The 21,462-nt window shown below is 29.2% G+C and overlaps 1 protein-coding gene across 1 annotated transcript; it reads right to left on the minus strand.

Annotated features, from left to right (window-relative positions):
* Positions 1-7,051: 7,051 nt before the first annotated feature.
* LOC7488127 (uncharacterized) lies at positions 7,052-8,013 on the minus strand. The gene is made up of 2 exons (XM_002313405.4): positions 7,542-8,013; positions 7,052-7,369 (listed from the first exon to the last, which is right to left on the minus strand). Exons 1-2 carry the CDS (start codon positions 7,710-7,712, stop codon positions 7,298-7,300), a joined length of 243 nt encoding a protein of 80 aa, XP_002313441.1. The 5' UTR covers positions 7,713-8,013; the 3' UTR covers positions 7,052-7,297.
* Positions 8,014-21,462: the final 13,449 nt, after the last annotated feature.

Below are 21,462 nucleotides of genomic sequence, written 5' to 3' on the forward strand. Positions count from 1 at the left end.
ATAGATAATTGCTTTGACAAAAAACAAATAAATATACAAGTTTTTCAAATGTATTTTTTTAAAATCTAATTATAAACCAATAGACCTATGCATGCTTTTAATTAAATATGTCGAGAATCATTTGTGCCAATAAATATAAAAAAAAAACAAAGTGTTAACGTGTTTATTCAACTTGTCTCATTGTAGGTTGAATAATTTTTTTTTAACCTAAAAGAATTAATGTGTTTTTTTGACATCGAGTGACAAATGTAAGTCGATACTTATATATAATAAAATATAATAAAGATCATATATATTAATAAAAATATGTAAGATCTTAAGCTAATTTCAACGTAGTAGAAGAATAAAACAATGTTGTAATTGCTACATTGAAATATCATTTTCTTAGTCTTTCTATAATAATTTTTCAAAAAAAAGTGTAAAGAAAAAAATAAAAACAAATTACAAAGTAATAAAGATAAAAAAAAAATGGTATAAATAAGTCAACTGTAGAGTCATAAATATTCAAAGTGTAAAAAATAAAAAATAATATTTTTTTTTCAAAAAAAATGTAAAGAAAAAAAAGGAAAAAATAAAAATATATTACAAAAAAATAATAAGAAAAAAATAGTGATAAATAGGTGAAGTATAAAAAGAAAAAAAATTAAGTATAAAAAGAAAAAAATAAGGAAAACTTGTTTTCAAAAAAAAAAAGAAAGAGAAAACTATGATTTTGCCACTGCTACAATAAACAGTTGACAAAATCTATAATTTTGCCATTTCTATAGGAAAACACGTTTTATTTTAGTATATATATAATATCTCAACAAGAAATTATCTCTTTCTTTTTTTTAATTTTAACTATTTTTAACCTTTTGTTCTTATGTAGCCTGTATTTGTACCGAAAATGTTACCTTAGCTCCCTCCACAGACTAATTGGATGGAATTACATGGTGGACTCAATTGACTGCAATAAAAAAAAAAATACAACAACATGGCGTTCAATGGATTAAATCAGATATACAAGGACTGGACCGATGGATTGAGGAAAACACAAAGGTGACTGTATGAGTTTAGCCAAAAACCTAGGCTAATTTACAACAAAGCAATAAATGCCACAAGGGGCAACACAAAACCTTGCTAACTTGAGATTTTTATACTGCAATTCGAGAGCAATCGTAGATAATGTTTCTTAGAATTTTGAACAAAGTTACTTGGAATTAGGATGATCATTCACCAAAAAAAAAAAAAAAACTAAAAGGTATGGCATTTTAATTTACCGTACACTATGAGAGTAATCATTGTGAATTCGTGGAGTTGTCTTCTGCTCTTCCACTTTTGTTTTTGTTTTCAAAGCAATGGTTGTTTAGGTTTCTCTGGGATAGGAGCTGGTGTGGTTTAGCTCTCTGTGTTGTTCTTCTGGGACATGAGCTACTATGGTTTGGCTCTCTAATCTGTATTTGTGGCTGGGATTGGCGCGCCGGTAGGTTGGGCTGGCCCTGTCCTTTTGGTTTCTATTACGAGTGAGTTATTATATATCAGTGTTAGGATACTCGCAGGCAAGATGATTTGTCAGTTCAATAAATGATGGAGAAGTATTTAACATTGATGTGTAATGCCGATTAATTTTAGTTAGTTTTTCCTGTTTTTGAAGTCGATGGGAGGATCAATCTTTCTCTAAATGAGTAGAACAAATTATCTAGAACCACGTGTGCCTATAGCAAGATAATTTTAAGCTACATATACTGACTTTAAATTGAATTCCCAGGAATTGGTTTGTGGCTTTTTTGTCGATTGTGTTCTTCGCTCTTGCCTTTTCTTCTCCTTTTTTAGTTTTTTTTTTTGGTTTTTATGGACTTTGTAAGCAAACAAACCTAACTTTAAATAGCTGAATTGCTCTTCGAATAAAGGACAATGTCCTTTTAGGCTTAGTGTTTTTCCTATGTAGATTTTATGTGTTGGTTTTCCTTTGTCCTCTATGTGCTTAATTTCTGTTTATGTTTGCTGGAATATGCATGCTTCCTTTTCACTTATTGGTTCTTCTCTTGGTTTTGGTTGCTGGGTGTTCTCTGAACTCTTCTGCTACTTGTTAGACTCTTCTTCCTTCCAGGTTTGGTTTTCTTTTTTCCTATGATGGGACAACCATCTTCTTCTTCTTCTTTTGTTGCTTGATTTTATTTGTTATTAGGTTTTCGTTCCATTGCTTTTTTGCTGGAATGTTCCTTCATTTTTTCCCCTTGAGCCCTTCGTTTATGGTGTGGCTATTTACACGTGTTGTTCCTTGATATTTTTTTCCCATTTCTTTTCACTATTGTTTCTGCGTGATTAGTTCGTTCCTTGATATTTTTTTCATTTACTTTTCTACTTTTAATTAATGTATTCTTTTGGATTCTTGACTGAGGATTTTTGTGCTTTTAATCCGATGTTTGTCTTTTCCATTCTTTGCATTACTTTATGCTGATCCTTCGAAGTTTCTTGCACCTATAGATTGTTTATGGATCTTATGTGTTATTGAACTTATTACATTTTTTTGTTTGATTGTCGTCTTTGTTTAAGCACACACGCACCTTTTTCCTGTTTTGCTTGATTTGTGTATCAACCATTTTTTTTCTCCTACGCAGATGGTGTATTTGCTGTTTCGGTTTGACTCGGCTCGGTTCATTCTGATACTTATTTTTTTACTATTTCTTTTCATTTTTATTTACTGGTTCAAATCTTAAGAAGCTTTAAATTATAAATATCTACATGCAATCTCATTTTGTCTCTTTCTTATTGTACTGCTTTTTTTACTACACAACACCTAGAATTCTTTGCATTTCCCTCGTATTTTCAAATGCATTTGCATTATCCATTCATCTCAAACACACCTCCCTTACAACGACAAAACATAGCCAGTTATGTCTTAGGCACCCACAAGGTTATGTTGTTTTAATACCAATCCAAAACTTATTTTTTTAGTTGAGACATGCAACATCCACTCATCCTTTTTAAACTGATTAGTCGAGGTGCGCACAAACTATTTTTAGTCCAAACACTTATATTAATTAAAAAAAATCAGTTTTGGTTAGATTTCTTCTCCGTGAACATGTTTTTCGTACTTAAATAGCATCAATGCTATCTTGCTTTTGCAAACTACCTGCCTTTCATTGTTATGGATGTTAGCTTCCTCGAGTTACTACAGGGAAGTGACTCTCCAATGATGGCACAATTTTTGGAACCTTGTGCTATTACACTTATGCCTAATGTATAATGAATTAACTTCAGCCTCCAGTTTCTTTTTTCTGAATGCTGATAGATAAACTTTCATTAGCATATTAGCATTTGCATCGCACAAGCATATGGAATTTTTCTTTTGCGTTGTGAATATTTTTTTTTATATGGAATGTCCAGGTTAGCTTGCGTGTATCTCTATTAGTTTTTACGGATCCTAAAATTAACAATCATGTAAGCCTTCACTGATATCAATATTAGCAATTAATTACAGAGCTGAAATCTAATAACACATGAAAAATAAATTTTTTAATTCTAAACTCTAACCACGGCAAATGAGTCGTTGTGAATACTTCTTGGCTCCAATCTTGGTTTCCTCTTTCACCTGGAAAACAAAAGGAACTTGAGTTGAAAAGGCGTCAATCAATCTTTCACATTCCGCCTGCAGCATAGCGTAGGCATGTGACCACAACATAAAAAAAAAAAAAAAAAAAAAAGGAATCAAGCAAATCTTTGCCTTCTTACAGGTCCTGCATGACAACTGCTTTTGTCGCTATTGCATTAGATTCATATCTCTTAGTTATTGGTACCATTTTTGAAAAATTATTTTTAAATTCTTATAGGTTTGTTTGTTATTAAAAAAAATTAATAAAAACATATTTTCCAATTAAAATAAATTTGATTTTATTTCCAAAAAAATATTACTTTTACTCTAAATAAAAATATTTTTTAAAAGTTGTCAAAATTTAGATTGTTTTTTTTAATTGAACTTTTTTATATATCAAATTTCATCCCTATTTTTTTATTACTATTTATATTATTTGAGTTATTTATAAAATTGATTTTTTTCATCATCTTTCAATTTTTTTTATTTGTTAGTTTTTATTTTTTTAATTACAATTTATTTTATTTAAAATAATTTATAAAATTAGATTTTTTTTAATTTTCTCTTTAATTTTTTTACCTACGAATTTAATAATCATTCTTTTAATAAATTTTAAAAAAAATAAAACAATAATAAATTATTATTCCAGTTTATTTTGTTATAATATAATCAAATACTAAAAAAAAGTATTTTCTGAATTATTTTTCCATTACAATGTCAATCTAAGATGTGAAATGCTACTTAATTTAGGGTGGAAAAGTGAAGAATGATAGGTTTGATGTGACCACTTGTAATTTTCGTATCACTTGGAGAAATACTCGTGTCATTTCCAATGTGTTTGAAAAAAAGAGGTAAAGTAAAATGACTGCCGGAAAGTGAGGGAGAGGAAAGATTTTTCCCTCCCTGGACCTCGCTTTAACCACTCTCTCTCCTATTCCGAGTCCATTGATTTCACTTCAGGCATCCAAAGATTAGGGAAGTGCTTTCACCCTTCCGGACAAACTAGCGGGCCTAGCCTAGCCTAGCGTGTTATGAATAAAATATTTGTATACTGTAAATTCGCAGCGTTCAAATTTTGAAATGAAGCGTATAAGAGAGCTTGAGAGGCTGTGATTTGCTGCCGGGTTTTGGATGTGATGGTTGATTTATCGAGATTATTTTTTTTTTTGTTTTTGTGTTTTAAAAATATTTTAAAAAAACTTTAAAATTTTTTATTTATTTTAAATTAATATTTTTTTAGTATTTTCAGGTTCATTTTGATGTGTTAATATCAAAAATAATTTTTTAAAAATAAAAAAAATTATTTTAATACATTTTTGAATAAAAAACATTTTGAAAAACAACCATAATAACACTTTCAAACACGATGTGGCCAGGCTGTCCCCAGTGGTGGTTTTGGTAGTTGTTTTCTAAAATATTTTTTTATTTAAAAATATATTTAAATAATATTTTTTTATTTTTTAAAATTAAAAGAAAGAAAAGGGAATTGCAGGGAATTATTAAAGAAAACTTGTAAATAAAGCAAATAAATATACAAACAACAATAGTAGTGTACTAGAAAGAAAGATAAACTAAAGGAATTAAAGAAATTGTTTATAAACATAACTCCAATCTTATAAGTAATATTTGGTTGCTAACCAGAAACAAAAGTGACGGGCAATAGAAAAAAAAAAGTCATGTCTATTGTACTTTTCTATTTAAGAGTAAAAAAATTCTCTAAATCTATCACATAAACAAATTTATTAAATCTCCTTGTACTTTCTATTTTCTATTTTAAGAGTAGAAATTGTTTAAAATTATAGTAGAAATAGATTTATTAAAGGTGCAAAATTACATATGTAGAGTTGTACATTGTTTACAAACTAACCTTCTCTTTTACTTACTTCAATGCGAATCCTAAGCTAATCCTTTTTATCTCTGCTAACTTCCAATTGAATACTAAGCTAATTTGTTGCTTGGTTGCTCTGATTAGCTATTTTGTGAAGTTATTTTTTTAAGAACTCCTGCTTTTAATAAAATTAAACCTTCTAATTATCTCATGACTCCTGATCACCTGGTCGACTACACTACACCTTTAACTCTACTGGTCGATCAAGATTCTTCCTATTCAATCAATCCAACTATTGTGTGTTTATTTTTTATATAAAACTTAAACTCTAAACTCTATAAACATATTGTGGCCAAGAGCTGATCGATTCACATGGTTTTGGATTTGAAATTCTTTCCTCGAGGTATATACTAAAAATGGACATCCACACAGGCTCTTAATCGCTCTTAATCCATCTCTTTTATAGGCCTATTTGTTGGATTTGATAGTATAATCAAAGAGGCTTCATTCTCCATCATAAAATATTGATCTTTTATTAATGGCTCAATCTGTCCTCTAATAATGGAAGGAGTCTCTATAAGTCGCCCAATCTCTAATTGTAAACCAAAAAGCCCCCGTCCAAATTTTCCATTCATACTAAAACCTTGGGCATGTGAACTGCACATGAGCCTAACTCCAATGAAACATTTAGGGTGAAAATGACATGGTATACGGGAAGCATGTTGGTTTAAATCGGCAGAATGATGTTAGTGCCAAAAGACTGAAGATGAGGATATGCGTATGATGTCACTGTAGCATCAATATTAACTGGTATCCTGATATTATCTGCCTCTAACTAAAGCACTACTATCTCAAGAAATGCATTCTCAAAGTAAAAATTTGGATAAACAGCTGAGCTGTATCCAACAGTTCTATGAGAATCATATCAGCAAACAGCCAAAAACAATTTTCTAGGAAGGCTTAATCTCTGGCAGCTGATGGGAATACAATCCTGGTTACAATAGCAAGGAACCTGTGTGTATTATGTAACTTAGGGCAGCGATAAATATATTTTAAGGCTCCAATTGAAACCTGATGGTGTGTTTTAACCAACTTTCCTAGAATTACAGCTGACTATTGTGATTCGACTTTCCAGCTTTTTATCTTCCAAAGCAGCACAATACAGTAACTAATATACTCCCCAGTTTGGACATAGACCAACCCAAAACTTGGCATCTACAAATTTCTCAATCATACCAATTAATCTCTCTAAAATCAAGAGTTCTAATTCTGTGAATGTTGATGTAGCAAGTAGCTTAGGTTCTCAGAGAAAGCCTAAGAAATGGAAATTCGTGTCTAAGAGTATACGAAGGAAAGTTAGTACATTGTGCAAGCTTAAAAGGTAACAACTACAACATCTAAAATTCAATTGAAGTGATGCTGCAATGGCCTTAAGAAAACTATGGGAAGAATCTGGAAGTGACAAAATAAGGTCAATTCAGGTTAACAAGTGTGAAAGCGATCCATCATTTAAGATCTCAGAAAACTCTTTAGATCGCCATTTTAAATGTTATTGCTACATTCACAGTAAATCCTACTTATGCATGGTGATCATCTGTAACGACTGAGAAAGATTCTCGTTACCGTAACTATATCATCAAGGGTTCAAATTGAAGTATCAGAAAACATTTCAAACTCTGATTTCTATGGGCAAGCAATACATCAAAAGTTTTACATTGCACAGTAAATGTCATCTTGATTCTCTGCTTCCCTATTGATAGAAAATTTATTGAAAAATCCCCAGCCACAAAGCTTAATGCATAAAACAATTGTCTTGCTCAACACCGAAACGATTTTCTTCAAATGCTAATCGTCTCAAGGGAAGAATCTCAAGTTTGAAATGTCAATCTAAAAACTTACTTCATTTTCTTGTTAAGCCTCTGTAAGTGGTAATTCATGCTCCCCCCTTTCTTTTTGCTTTTCGCGGTCTGCACAGTGGTGGTCAAAATCCATAAGATTTTAAATTCAATCTTTTGAAAATAGAAAAACCACACTATCAGAAAATGATTTCTCATTAAAAGCATAGAAAACATTCTGCAGAAAAATTAACTATAAGCCTATTATACAATAATAATATACAAATATTGCATCGTCACTTACCTCATCATCCAAACAGGTTTTCAAAAGTTCCTTGCTGTGAAGACATCTTTCATCATTCATCTGGTTTTGTGACAAGCAACTCAGAAATGATATCATCTCCTGCATGCAAGGTTTCGCGGCAATTCTACGTTTCTTTGTGTTAAAAAATAATCCACCAATTTTTCGACCCATTATTCTGTACTCTGCTTCAAACAATCAATGGTGGTGTGCGATGGCGAGTGAATGTGGCTGCTGGAGGCGCGATGCCGTGATGTTTTGCCGGGTATAGGCCGCTGCAGCCGCTTTTTCGGATCTGCTGGTGGTGTTTGATGGTCGGAATTGTGATGGAGAGACAAAGGGGTTCGGCGAAGAGGGCAGAGTGCGGCGGCTCTCGTGGGAGTAGAAGAAAATACTTGCTATATGTGCCAAACCTAGGGTGTGTTTGGCTTGTGCAAAAAAGAGTGTGTTTTCAAGACACCGTTTGTTAATGAGGTGCAACCGCAGCATTAAAAAATGCTTTGCGGTGGCACCCAAAAACAAACGGTGCCTTAGTAAAGAATTTCTAGGTATTTCCTCTTTTTTTTATTTCTCTTTCTTACTTTTTATTCTTTTCTACTCTTTTTTTTATTATTGTTTTCTTGGATTCCTTTCCTTTCTTATCTTTTTTTTCTCTTTTCTCTTTTCTCTTTTCTCTTTTTTGTTTTTTTTCCTTTTCTTATATGGTTTTTTTCTTTGTTATTATTTCTATATAGTTTTGCATATTTGTATTGATAAATGGATTTGTATAAATAATATTTTTGCATTTAATTTAATTTAAGAAAAATAAATTTTATTAATAACAATACTAAAAAATAAAAGTATGTTATTTCAATTCTTATAATTCAATTTGTTTTCAATTTCTTATTCTTTTACTTGTTTCATTTTATTATCGTAATAATATTGATGGAATTTTAATTCTTCTAGTTTTGATTACCAATGAAATTTGAAAAAAATTAATGTTATTTTCTAAAAATAAAAATCTTGAAAAAAAATTAATGAATAATACATTGCTGACTAGCAATTTATTAGTAAGCATTAGAGGTTTAGCGATAGACTATATTATTGGTTTGTGCTATATTGTAAGTTATAATAATTTTTTAATGTAAAAAAATATCTATATGTTACTAACAACGACAAACAAAAATATAGCTTGACTCATAAATTTTTTTTTTTGAAGACGACATCTTTTTAAAAAAAATATTTAGATGATAACATATTGGATCGACCCGAGTTACCTTGTCAAATCCATGACTCGAGTCATAAGGTCATGATAGACCTGTAAAAAAAATTAAAACAAATTATGAAGTTCAATTTTTTATCAACTCAATATTGAATGATGAAATTAAAAAAAACACCCAAAAAATGAACCAAATTCACCAAAGTTAACATGCTAAACCTACGACCCGGGTCATAGGATCAAGACAATCCCATAAAAAGCAAATTGAATGAAATTATGAATTACAATTCTCAATCAACTCAATATTGAATGATGAAATTGAAAAAAAAAATTAAGGAAAAAAAGACAAAAAAAAAACAACTTAAGTCTACCTGGAACTAATATGCAGGTGCCTGTCAATATTGACATGTACACTAAACTAATCCACATAAAAATTTTATATGAAAAGATCATTTATATTTATTGAAAAGCTTATATGATAGTTATGTAAGTGATCTTTAAATTTAAAATCACTAAATTATTTTATATAAAGAATGTTATTTTTTTTATTTTAACTACGTGTTGGATCAAGTGTAACAAAATAGGCATATATTGGGTAATATGAAGGTATCTGAGTAATTAAAAGAGGATTCATTATTCTAGGTGAATTAGAAAAAATATCTCATATATTCTTTAATAGTATTGATTGTTAAATTTTTATGTAATATATAATAAGATTTGAAAAGAGTTTCAAATTTTATTTAAAGAATCAATAATTATGATATTAAAAACAAATATGATTTGACAGAACAAACACACATTACAATTTAATATTACTTCTCTTATATTTTTTAAATAACCTGATAATAAAAGATTCAATATAATCAAAGACACTTGAAAACACATAGTATCAAGAAGGCATGTAAGATTAGATAATTATATAAATTATATTTTAGAATTTTAACTAAAAATTTAAATTATTAAATTTAAATAATTTTTTAATTTGATATTAAAATTTTAATAACCGAAGAATTACTTCGATTCATCCGATCTCAACATTATCTTTCTCTTAGTTAATTATCTTCTGTCTTGGATGCGCCTGGACGTGCGTGATAGCTTGTCTAGTTGACGAGAATACGAGGATGCATGCCATAGGCGTTCGCGAAATCATATTGTTGCTTCTGTCTCGTCCATGCCTTTAAAGGCATAAAGGTTGAGGTAGTTGTCTTTTTCCTTGCAGCATCTAATTTATGTCAGATTCAGGTAGTTCATTATTTATCATTTTATTTTTATATTTTATTTTTTTGAATAATAAATAATAGTTATACAGTATATATCCATATAGATACTCAGTGTCTAAATTTTTTGTCTAGAAAATAATGAATAAAATATAAATATAAATAAACATGTTCAATGGATACTCATTGTTATCCGAATATATTTTCTTCTAATTAACAGGCTTAGTGCTTGCATCAAAGTAAGTTCCATTATTAATTTCATGTACACAACACTAACAAATAGGGAATGTTCTCTTTCTTTTATTGTTTTGGACCAACAGCATTAGGATCATCAGCTAAAAGTGTATAATATTTTGGTGCTCTTCTTTTGTCGACAATAACGGGTCTCAGGACACATTGATCTGTTGTAAATAGTGCCCAAATGGCCTGTAAATGAGAGGGAGAGGGAGAGGGGGCTGGATGGGAAGGAGACAAGGGAACGTGTTAAGGCTGCAAGTTTGCTTCCTTTACAACTAGAAATTTCCAGATATTAATTAGGAGTTTTCTTTTCCAATGAAAATAAGGAATTAGATTCCAGCACCTCTAAGATGCCTTCTTTATGACCTTTCACTATTAAACAAATAAATGCAATCGTCCATATTTGAGATAAAATTAATAAGCTGCTGGGTTCACGATGCATGCAAATTAATAATATTACTATATTAATGTCTAAATTGGAAAATCCTACGAGTTTCCATGCACGTTAAATAATATTGCAGTAATTTATCTAATTTACAATCTTTTTATCTCCTGTCACACCCATGCATCTGTGTGCATAAGTTGTTGTTAGAGAATAGTTTGTGTATGTGTGTATATATACAGTACTCGAGTCTTTACCGCTTAAAATATTTTGTTGAAATAATTCTTTTATACAGAGCTAGAGCTTTAATAACCAAATAATTATGAATTTAAATCTCACTACTTTTATTTTAATTAATAAAATTAAACAAATCACAAGGTAATATAATTTTATACAAGTTTCAAGTTTAAATAACTTTTACTTAAAAATATGTATTAAAGAATAAAATAAATTATATTTTAAAGTCTAATCTAATATCTTAAATTTTTGGATTATAATGGTTTTTCCAAAAGGTACAATAATAAAACATTTTTTCTTGTTTGTTATAAAAATGCAAAAACAAATACAATTTTCACTACACGTACAATTTCTACCAAGGCGTATGGACTCGCGCATGGTAGCCGAGCCCTTCAGCAGGGCGCATGCCCAATGTTGGGCGTGCACCCTACCACCCTTATATATGGGCACGGGTTACCACACCCGAGCCCAACGTGCTTGAGTCCAAACAGCATGCTTAGACTTATTTTTCACCTCTTATAGGCTCAAGCACCTTGTCTGGGCCCAACACTTTCTTGAAAATATTTTCCAAAACCCCATGCAGGTACCTCGATATTTTATATTAATCCAATATATATTATCTTGAGTAAAATATAACTCAAAATATCATAAGGGTGAGATTACATTTTAGCCCCTCCTTTCCACAAAAAGACAAGACTCGTGAGCTATAAATACATCATAAATCCCTTATACTCAAGGTTTACAATCTTTTCATTCTAAATATTTTTAGCATATATATTTTCAGAGTCTATCTCTCTAAAATATCATTGTATTTTTTCTCTACAAAGTAATTGACTTAAGCATCTGAGAGTCCCCACATTCATTAAAGGAGACCTTTTGCAAGTACAAACTACTAGCCACATTGACGTACCAAGCATCACCAACTATCAACCACCTAAGCTTTTCATATCAAGACACTAGATACCTTGGCTAGGAAAAATAGATAAGATTGCTTGAACTAAAAGATTAATTAATTATCCAACACATCAGTCTTATTCCTAAACGTCTTGGATTTTAGGACTCATCACAAAACCAATATAGTTTACAAATTATAATGCTAATTTTACAAATACTATGAAAAATATTATATTTAAAAGAACACTACTAGCTAATTGAAGACTCAAATTACAAAGTTTCAAAGTTAGGATTGATGTGTATTATTCATTCTACGTGGCTCAACAAATTTACATACAAGAGTTTTGATGATGTAGCTATAAATTACTAATTCAGCATGGTAATTTTTCTTTTTTTAAAAAAGTGTATTTCTAGCTAAACATTTTAAATTATAAGACCTGCTTGTTATGAATAATTATGAAGGCATTGATTATATATATGATCAATACTAACTTAAACTATTGATGTTTTGTAATGATCTTAATAACATATTTCAATTATTTTGTTGCACTGACAATGATCACTACCAGAATTTTGCATACTACCGACGGATTTTTCCATTGGTATTTAGACATTGATTCTATCGAGAAAACATTTATCGATAAAATCATGAACGATACTTGTTCATCGAAAAACTTATCATCAATGATTTTTATTTTGTTAGTCTTTCTATCGATGGTATAATCACCAAAGGATTTAAAGATAAAAAAGCATGTCAAACAAAAAAACATTATCGACTTCATTTTGTCGATACTTCTATCAGTGATTTAATTTATATTGCTGACGGAATGAACCCGTTGGTGATTTACATATAGTCAATGGCATTTCTTGTAAATCTTTTCAAACACTCTGGAACTCTCTTAGGGATTTAATTCATTAGTGATTCCGTCTATAATGGTTAGTGGCATTTCTTGTAAATGTTTTTGAACTCTCTAGAACTTTTCAATGGACTTAGAGGCCGTTTGTTTACGCGGTAGCTTTTGCGTTTAAAGCAAACCGCGCAAACTGAATGTTTGGTTAACATAAACGCACTTCATTATTGACATGGGACCCACACAAAATTTAGAATCGAGCGCAGATTTGCGGAAAGCAGCTAAGAGCTGCTTTCTGCAAACCTACTGTTTATTATTTTATGGTGAAGTCCGGACGTCAAAACACGTGGTTGTTTTCTACCCTTTGGCAGTTACCCTTTGACTCAAAGAAGGAAGTGTTTTCTACCCTTTGGCACAAATTGACAAAAGAAAAGGTTACAGAACATGTTTTCTACCCTTTGAAATAAAGTTTAATTTAAAGATTTTAATAAAAAATAAATTTAATCTCTAGAAATATCATAAAAATAAAAAAAAATCTATCTAGCCTTTATTTTAATACCTTTGAAAAAATAAAATAAAAGTAATAAAGGTACTATAAAAAATAAAATGAATTTAATTTTATATTTTTTAAACATCTTAATTCAACTTATTTATGAATTGAATTTAAATCAAACACTATAATTGAATTCTAAAGCTAACTAAATGCATTGAAACGGTCCGACTTAGTTAAAAAAATTAAATTTTTATTTTTATTTTTAATTGTGTTCTATTTGAAAAATTAGAAGGAGATAGCTTGATGACGTAGCATTTGCAGAATTTGATCGCAATCCCAATAAGTATTATTTATTTAATGATGTAATAATAGTAGTTAAATCTACAATATTTAAATTAAAAACCATCAATATATATAATTATTTTATAACCTTAATTTGAAAAGTTTTTTTTAACCAAACATATTAAACTACTTTTTATTCAACCTCAATTTCAACCACAGTTTTAACCCAACATATATAAATACAAAATCAACCTCAACTAAAAGTACTTTTTATAAAACAACTTTTTTCAAACCACAACCACAAAAGTTACCACAATACCAAACACACTCTTAGTCCGTTGATAATTCGTAAGTAATTTGTTTAATATTTTTAAAGGAAAATTAAAATAAATAGAATAGAAAAAAAATAAATAAAATAAAAACCAAATATTTATTACAAATTTAAAAACCACTAGTTTGAATACAATTCATCTAGAGAACAAAAGTTGAAGAATGAGAAGGCGAATCTTTGTCGGGACTGGGTGGGCGAGGAGGTGGACCACATACACCACCGAGGTTTGATAACAACTCCATGTATAATTGCCTAAGATTTGTTGTCTCAGCACTAAGTTGTTCTGTCTCAACAGTAAGTTGGATCATTTAAGCTTCAACTTGTTCTTGTACAATCGCCTAAAAGGCTGAAGTTTGGGAGCTTGAACCCGATTGCAAGGAACCAATGGTTGATACACTACAACCAGTCCGCATATCCTCAGCCTTAATGTTTTGGATGTGTTAAATAATCATTCATGTATCTCTCCTGCAATCGAGTGGTATATGTTTTTTGAAAAAACAATTGGTCAATTAGTTTAAAAGGAAAATAACTTAAGAAATATATTTTAGAAAGCCAACTTACCATGAACTTCTTAGCTCGGCTATCCACGAGCTACTATACACCCTTTTTCTAACGGTCATCATTTCACATGTGAGTTTATACAAATAGCTTCATTGATCTTGGTTTGTGTCAAAAACTTATAGCTTGCAAAAGTAAGTTATTATTAGTTAAACATTTTCATACAAAACAATAATTTTTTTTAAAAAAGTTAGATGTATAAAAAAGAATCTTATCATCCACTTCGCATATGAAATGAACGGAATAGATCTATCGGTGTGCATGGTAATTGAACCATGAATCTCCTAGTTCTGGTTCTCCGCATCGGACTACGATCGTCGCATAAAATGCTTAGACATCACGTGTTGTATATAAGCTTCCTAGATAACCTCCGAGATGAGCAGGGATATGAAATCCCTCCAAACATCCACGACCCCTAACCTAAAAAACCTTTTTTTAGCATATTTTTTTGCTCCTCATACCAGAAATCACGTAACCTATATGGTAGAAATAAATTATCGATTACGATAATAATAAAAAAATTAATATTTAAATAAAAAAATATAACATTTTGAATTAAATCTTACCTAGTTGCGCTGTGATTCTCTCAACCCCTCTTAGCAACAACGTTGTTAGCCCTATTCTAGAAAAACAAAATCTTCTTGCAAGCCAAATTTGTGAAATAATTAGTTAATTAAAATTCAAAATCTGCTCGAAGTAGAGTAATAATAAAAACATTTATGTATAAACTAACATTGAACGTTCTGAACCATGCGTCAATCATAGGTTCTCATTCAGAATTTTTGAAAACTTGACTTCATTAAAACAACGACATTTTCATCGATGATTTCATCATCGATGTAATCGTGTGAGTAGCCTTTATATTTGTAAACCTGGAATCATATTTGTTCATTGAAATTAATTATTCAAAAATAATACAATATTGTTTTTTTTTAATCGTGAAGGAAAGGAAAACAAACTTACATCGAGAGGTCAAGCTTCTTTTGAGCAATGTACTTCCCAGAACATACATCCCTCTCAAAACGGACTCCCTCTTTGTAAGGTGGCATCGCGCTCGATGAGCCTACATTAAAAAATGGTGTATGTGCCTCAGGGACCTGGTCATGGTCAACACCTAGTGAAAAATTTCATCAAAAACACTGCTAGAAGAACGAGCAGTGCTCCTGTCTGTATTACTCATCAATGACCTTCTCATTAGCATCTAAACAAATTAAAGCATTAAAAAAAGGTAATAACATTCCTATTTAAAAAAAATTAACAGCATCTCCTTTATACAAGAGACTACCCAAAATTCATGTTCGTACAAACACACATCAATAAATAAAGTCACAAACCAATTGGTTTTATTTATGACTAATATGTTATTATAAATTGATTGTTTTATAAGATATGGTTAAAAATGATGAATTTTTGCATGTAAAATAAATAAAAAAGTAAGTTTTCATGAATGAAAACAGGTTATTTTAGCTTTTATAAAACTAAAGTTTAAAATACAATTATGTGTGGGGCTTGGTGTGAAAAACATAAGCTATCACAATACTAAACAATCTCTGAGGCATATTTGATGTTGTGATAAATGAACAATATATTTATACACACACAAACATTAAATCAATGTTAAAGGTGGAATTGAAAGAAATTCTATTAACAAAAGACACACAAAAAAAAAACCCAAGTCAACCTAAGTTAACTCACCAAATTTGTTACTCGGGTCATGAGACTAAAATAACCTTAGAGAAAGCAAACAAAAAAAAAACAACCCAATTCAACCCATATTAACCTATAAAACTCATGACTCTAATCATGAGACCGAGATAACCTATGAAAAACAAATTAAAACAATTTATGAAGCACAATTCTCAATAAATCCAAAGTTGAAGGATGAAATTGAAAAAATAATAATTAAAAAAGTACTAAAAATGACCCGGGTTAACCTGTCAAATCCGTGATTTAGGTCATGAAATCATGATAACCTTATAGAAAAAAAAATCAAAATAAATCATGAAGTCTAATTTCCAACCAATAAAATATTAAAAAATAAAATTAATTAAAAAACACTCTAGTCAACCAGGTTAACCCGCTAAACTTATTGACATAAATAATAAAATTAAAATAACCCTATAAAAAAAAAACACACCTAATTATAAAACTTAACCATTAATAAATCAAATATTTCATGAGGTCATGTAAAATAAAAGTATCACTTCTTTAGTGTTTTTGTTAATGATTTAATAACAACAATAATAATTTGTTAATATAGAAAGTAAGGAGAATGATACTTCTTTTCCACCGCCTTGGTCCAGATTTGCAGGGCCGTAGTAAAGTAGTTCTTGTAGGTAACAACACCTACCATTTGCTGACGTGGTGCTTTAATTCCCGACCGTGAGAATCAGATGATAAAGATTTGATTCTTCGTCACTATAGATTCTTCGTCACCCTCTCTCTGTTTTTATTTTTTTTTTCCTTCTCTTTTTCCTTCAAGAGTCTCAACGTGCTTTTTGACCATACCAGCTAGCAGGTAGATTTTACCTCTCTCCAATCTTTAACCCATCCCGGCATGGTTTGAATTTAAGAACTTTTAGTAAGAAATTTCAAATGTTAACGGCTAAACTGTTATTTGCTTAGGCACTTCATTAATCTGTAACAAGCATCTTAATTTACTGAACTCGTTGAGGATTAGTGCATATATAACACTCATTAAATTCATGTATTTAATGGATTTCATTTATTTTTAAATTATGATAAAAAAAATTCAATGATACTAATTATATATATTAAATAAGTGTTGTTTATATGGTGATTTTTTAAGTCTTTACAATGAATTCTAAACAAAAAAAGACAGGAAAAAAAAAGAGAAAATGGCTCAACTTAATTAACTCTTTATGACTAAAATGTCTTTTTATTTCCTAAAAAAACATATTGCATTAACCAAAATTTATCCGTTTACAATTTCAATTATAAATTAAATTTTAACACGACTATAAACTAGTATCAAATCAAATTACATTACCCAAATCACCACTTATCATCTTAATCATAGTTTTAATAATTTTTTTAAAAAAATTAATAAGTTAATAGCTGGATTTTAACCGGATCAGTTTTGGATTGTCAATGTCAATCAATCTAGATTATTTTTTTTGGTCACCTAATTATTTTTTATTGATCAATTTCAATTAAAATAGAAAATTCTTCCATTGGAAGTAAATAAGAATGACTTAGTATCAAGTCTTTTTTGGGTTCGTTTATTGGTTTTTGATGATGGGCTTCACCATGATTGGCTATGATGTCGATCAAAGATGCTAGTGATGAAGAATAGTCACTGAAATTTTGGTTTCCATGAAAGACGCCATTAATAAATCATCTTGATGTTGTTCGTTTGATAGACACCATTTTTAAGACTGTAAAATTAATTAATTTCATTCGAAATTAGATTATTCTTAATAAATTAGTGATTAAAAAAAGAGAGGACATTTTAGTCATTTAAAGAGGAAAAAGTTAACAAGGTTATTGCAATAGATTGAGAGGTTATGTCAATAGAAACTCCTAAAAGTTTTTTTATGAATATGGATTATTCAGAAATTATTTAACAATGAAAGTTAAAAAAAATTACTTAACATGTTGTTTGGAACCAATTATGTATTGTAATTAAATTTAATTATAATATTTAATTTAAATGTAATTAATAAATAAATTGAATTCACATATTTAATAAAAATAAAATTCAATTCATTTTGTTTTCTATATTATCTTTACTTTATTTCTTTAAAGATCTTTAAAAACAGAGATTGAGAGATGAGTATTTTAGAAAAGCTAATTATTTAACATTAAATTTTTTCTTTTTAAAATTGTAAATCAAAGGGATTGACTTCTGATCGAATTTATTTATGTAATATTTTTAGAGATTAAATTTTATTTGAAATTTAATTTTTAACATTCCAAACATTATTTTTTATTAAAACCTCTTAATTAAATTCAGTTTAGAGAATTCGTTCTAAATCAATCACCATATGCAACTTTAAAGTTAAATTTGTACTGTGGTAGTGATTTAAAAAACAATTATTTAAAAAATATTAAAAAAATATTTTTAAAAAATTTATTTTAACATTAACATATTAAAACATTTAAAAAATATAAAAAAAACTAATTTAAAAAATAAAAATTTTATAAAAATATTTTTCAAATATAAAAACAGACAGGGTACTAGAAAAATATTCGAGATTCAAAATATACCATCACATAAAGACAACGAAGAACTCCAAAAGCAACTATACTACCTACCATATTTAACTGCAAACATATTTTCAACATCGAAGTTTTCAAAAAATTGTATCGAGCACCAATGTCCATGAAGATCGCCGCCAATAGTAAACATAATGCAAGATCGATATGGTTTTCCCCAGAAAAGCTTAACTAAATTAATTTTTTGTCAACTGATTATATGATATGTCATGGGAGTTTTTTTTTAAACCTAATATAATTAAGAGCTGATTAAAAGCTCATGCTCATTTCGCGTTTTAAGCTTCTTTTTTTTTTTTTATATATATAATAAGCTAAATCTTAAGCCCCACAAGACCTCTAATCAGAAGGTTTAGTTTTGGCCTTTAGCATCTTCAACAAAAAAATTTCTAACTATTGATTATTTACCAAAAAAAAAATTATCATTTCTTTATGCATCAACCCAATATGAATTTCAAATGAAAAATCGATTAGGTATACATAAACTAGATGGATAGGGAATTTCTTTAATTTGTTCTTAAAATTATTAGAATATATATACATAATTGAAAATAAACATGATTTAGAAAAGCTTTTCACCAGCAGAAAAGCTTGACAAAAGCTTTTCCACTATTAATAACGTTAATATCAACTGAAATTTTCTTTTTTATTCTTTTTCTAAGGAAATTGATGGTTTTAGGGAAATAACTATCATATTTTAGAACTACACACTACTCTAAACTCCATATACTTAAATTGAATTACTAATAGACAGTTATATATTAAAGTTGCTATGACTTTCTTTTTCATTATTATTATTATTTTCTAATTTATATAAATCATATCAATTTTATAATGTGATTGTCAATTAGTACATGTCACTCAATTTAAGTGGCATAATACATAGTTAGAGTACTTGAGTTATTTCCATGATATTGAAGGTAGAGATTCTATCGTGTTTGTTTTTTCTTTTTCTTTTTCTTTTTTTTTCTAATAAGATACATATTGATAATTTCGTTCATGATAATATATATATATATATATATATATATATGCTAACAGAAACACTTCCGTCACCGGATCTCCAATTCACTTATCCCATCACCGGCCCTATCTCCCTTGAAATCCCTACCCCCTTCTCTGCCAATATATATGAAGTAAGATTTTGTCTCTGAAAGAAAGCAGAGAGAGTTTTGTGGTGATTTTAGAGGTATAAAGAAGGGGGGGGGGGGGGGGAACTAGATCAATAATGTTGTTGTTGAGTCTACTGAAACGCAGCATATTCTAACTTCTGTAATACCTAGCTAAAATTTAAGGTGACCTAAATGTATCCCATCTTTATCAACTTTTTAGCTTCAAAGAAATCTCCTGGCTATCTTTAACTTTTATCGTCTAACGATATATTATATGAATTCTACTTCAATTTGTATTTTACTTACTCTCATACACTTTCTCCCTTTTCCCAGATTAAGATGTCGTGAAATTATGATAGTTGAACGTGTGGGGATGTTAGGGAAAGAAACTGTTTAATTTAAATATATATCGGGCCAATAGGGATGGAAACATATCATGATCATCATGCATAATTTTCTTCTTGATTAAGGAATCTTGTCCTGTTAGTGCAAGTTGTGCAAATTAGACTAAGTTTTTTGGATAATCATGGAAAGAATACTGAAAAGGTCATAAAGTTAATATTCAAAATAATATACAAAGATGGAACCAAATAGAGAAAAAAAGAAAAGAAAACTGACTTAGTGAAACGAAAGAAGAGAATACAGGAAAAAGAAAAAAAAAGATATCAGTGCTGGTCTATTACAATAGAAACAAAGAGACTAGAAAAGAAAAAAAATCAAAAATGACAGACTAAGATTTTTTATTACACCACAATTTGATATCATTATCAGATCTATATAAGTGAAACTTGAATCCAGACCATGCAATTAAATAATAACCCAATAAAAAATATTGAAAAAATAATCAAACAAACTTATAGCTTTCCCATAAAAATAATAATATTATTTCTTAACAACAAAATATTCCAAGTAATACCGCCGCAGGTTAGCTCCAAGCTAACCTTTATAACTATAAACTTTGTATGTTGTTGATTGTGTCAACATGTGGGTAAAGCATTAATATGTCTATATTTCCATCCCGATCCATTTTGTGTGTACTTGTTGATTAAGAAATTAACCCTATAACAATAATATGAGATTGGGATCTTATAATGTTCCTTCTCAGTAATATTTTTTAAATTTAAAATGATTATATATGTTAAAATGGTAACATTTTAACTTCTAATTATTTTTCTATCTCTTGCCTAATTTAAATTTAATGTTAAGATTTGAAACATGATGGACCGTTTTTAACAAGAGATTGTGATCCAAATACAACAATAGTCATAAGCTTTAAAATGAATAAACTTGATAAAAACATCAACACTCACTTATTTTGAAATAAATAGGTTGATGAACAAGCGACAACACAAGCTTTTGCATTGAGGTTTTTTATTAGCATGCATGTATTTAGATAATATTTTTATAGTTTTTTTTTTAATTTTTAACACTATATATTACATCAAAATCATTAAAAACACTTATAAAAATATTAATTTAATTTTTTAAAATAAATTTAAAAATTAGTTTGAAATACAAAAATAATCACAGTAGATCATGTGGAAAAAGCAGTGTTTATCCTCTCTTAAAACCCATGGCAGGATCACAATGAATGAGCAGCTCCAGAACTAAAAATTTTAATTACGTGGTGGGGGCACTGATCCCACCACACACTGATAATTTGCTTTGTTGTGTTCATCTCTCTCTCTCTCTCTCTCTCTCTCTGCCATGCACGAGTCACGACCCTCTTTTTGAGCACTACAATCACTGAGACAGTGCACAGCATCACAAATTTAAAGAAAGCTTATTGTCGAAGAAACTTCCTCCATTAGCTCAAACCCTAAAAGTATATAAAAAAAAAACAAAAAACAAAAAGAGATGGAATGAGAGAATAAAGTAGAAAAAATAAATAATAAG

Source organism: Populus trichocarpa, chromosome 9, assembly GCF_000002775.5.
Source record: "Populus trichocarpa isolate Nisqually-1 chromosome 9, P.trichocarpa_v4.1, whole genome shotgun sequence".
Lineage (NCBI taxonomy): Eukaryota > Viridiplantae > Streptophyta > Magnoliopsida > Malpighiales > Salicaceae > Populus > Populus trichocarpa.

Coding starts and splice junctions, on each gene's coding strand:
- LOC7488127 (XM_002313405.4), bottom strand. CDS start 7,712: ATGGGTCGAAAAATTGGTGGATTATTTTTTAACACAAAGAAACGTAGA. Junction 7,370..7,541: donor AAACCTGTTTGGATGATGAG/GTAAGTGACGAT, acceptor ACCACTGTGCAG/ACCGCGAAAAGCAAAAAGAA.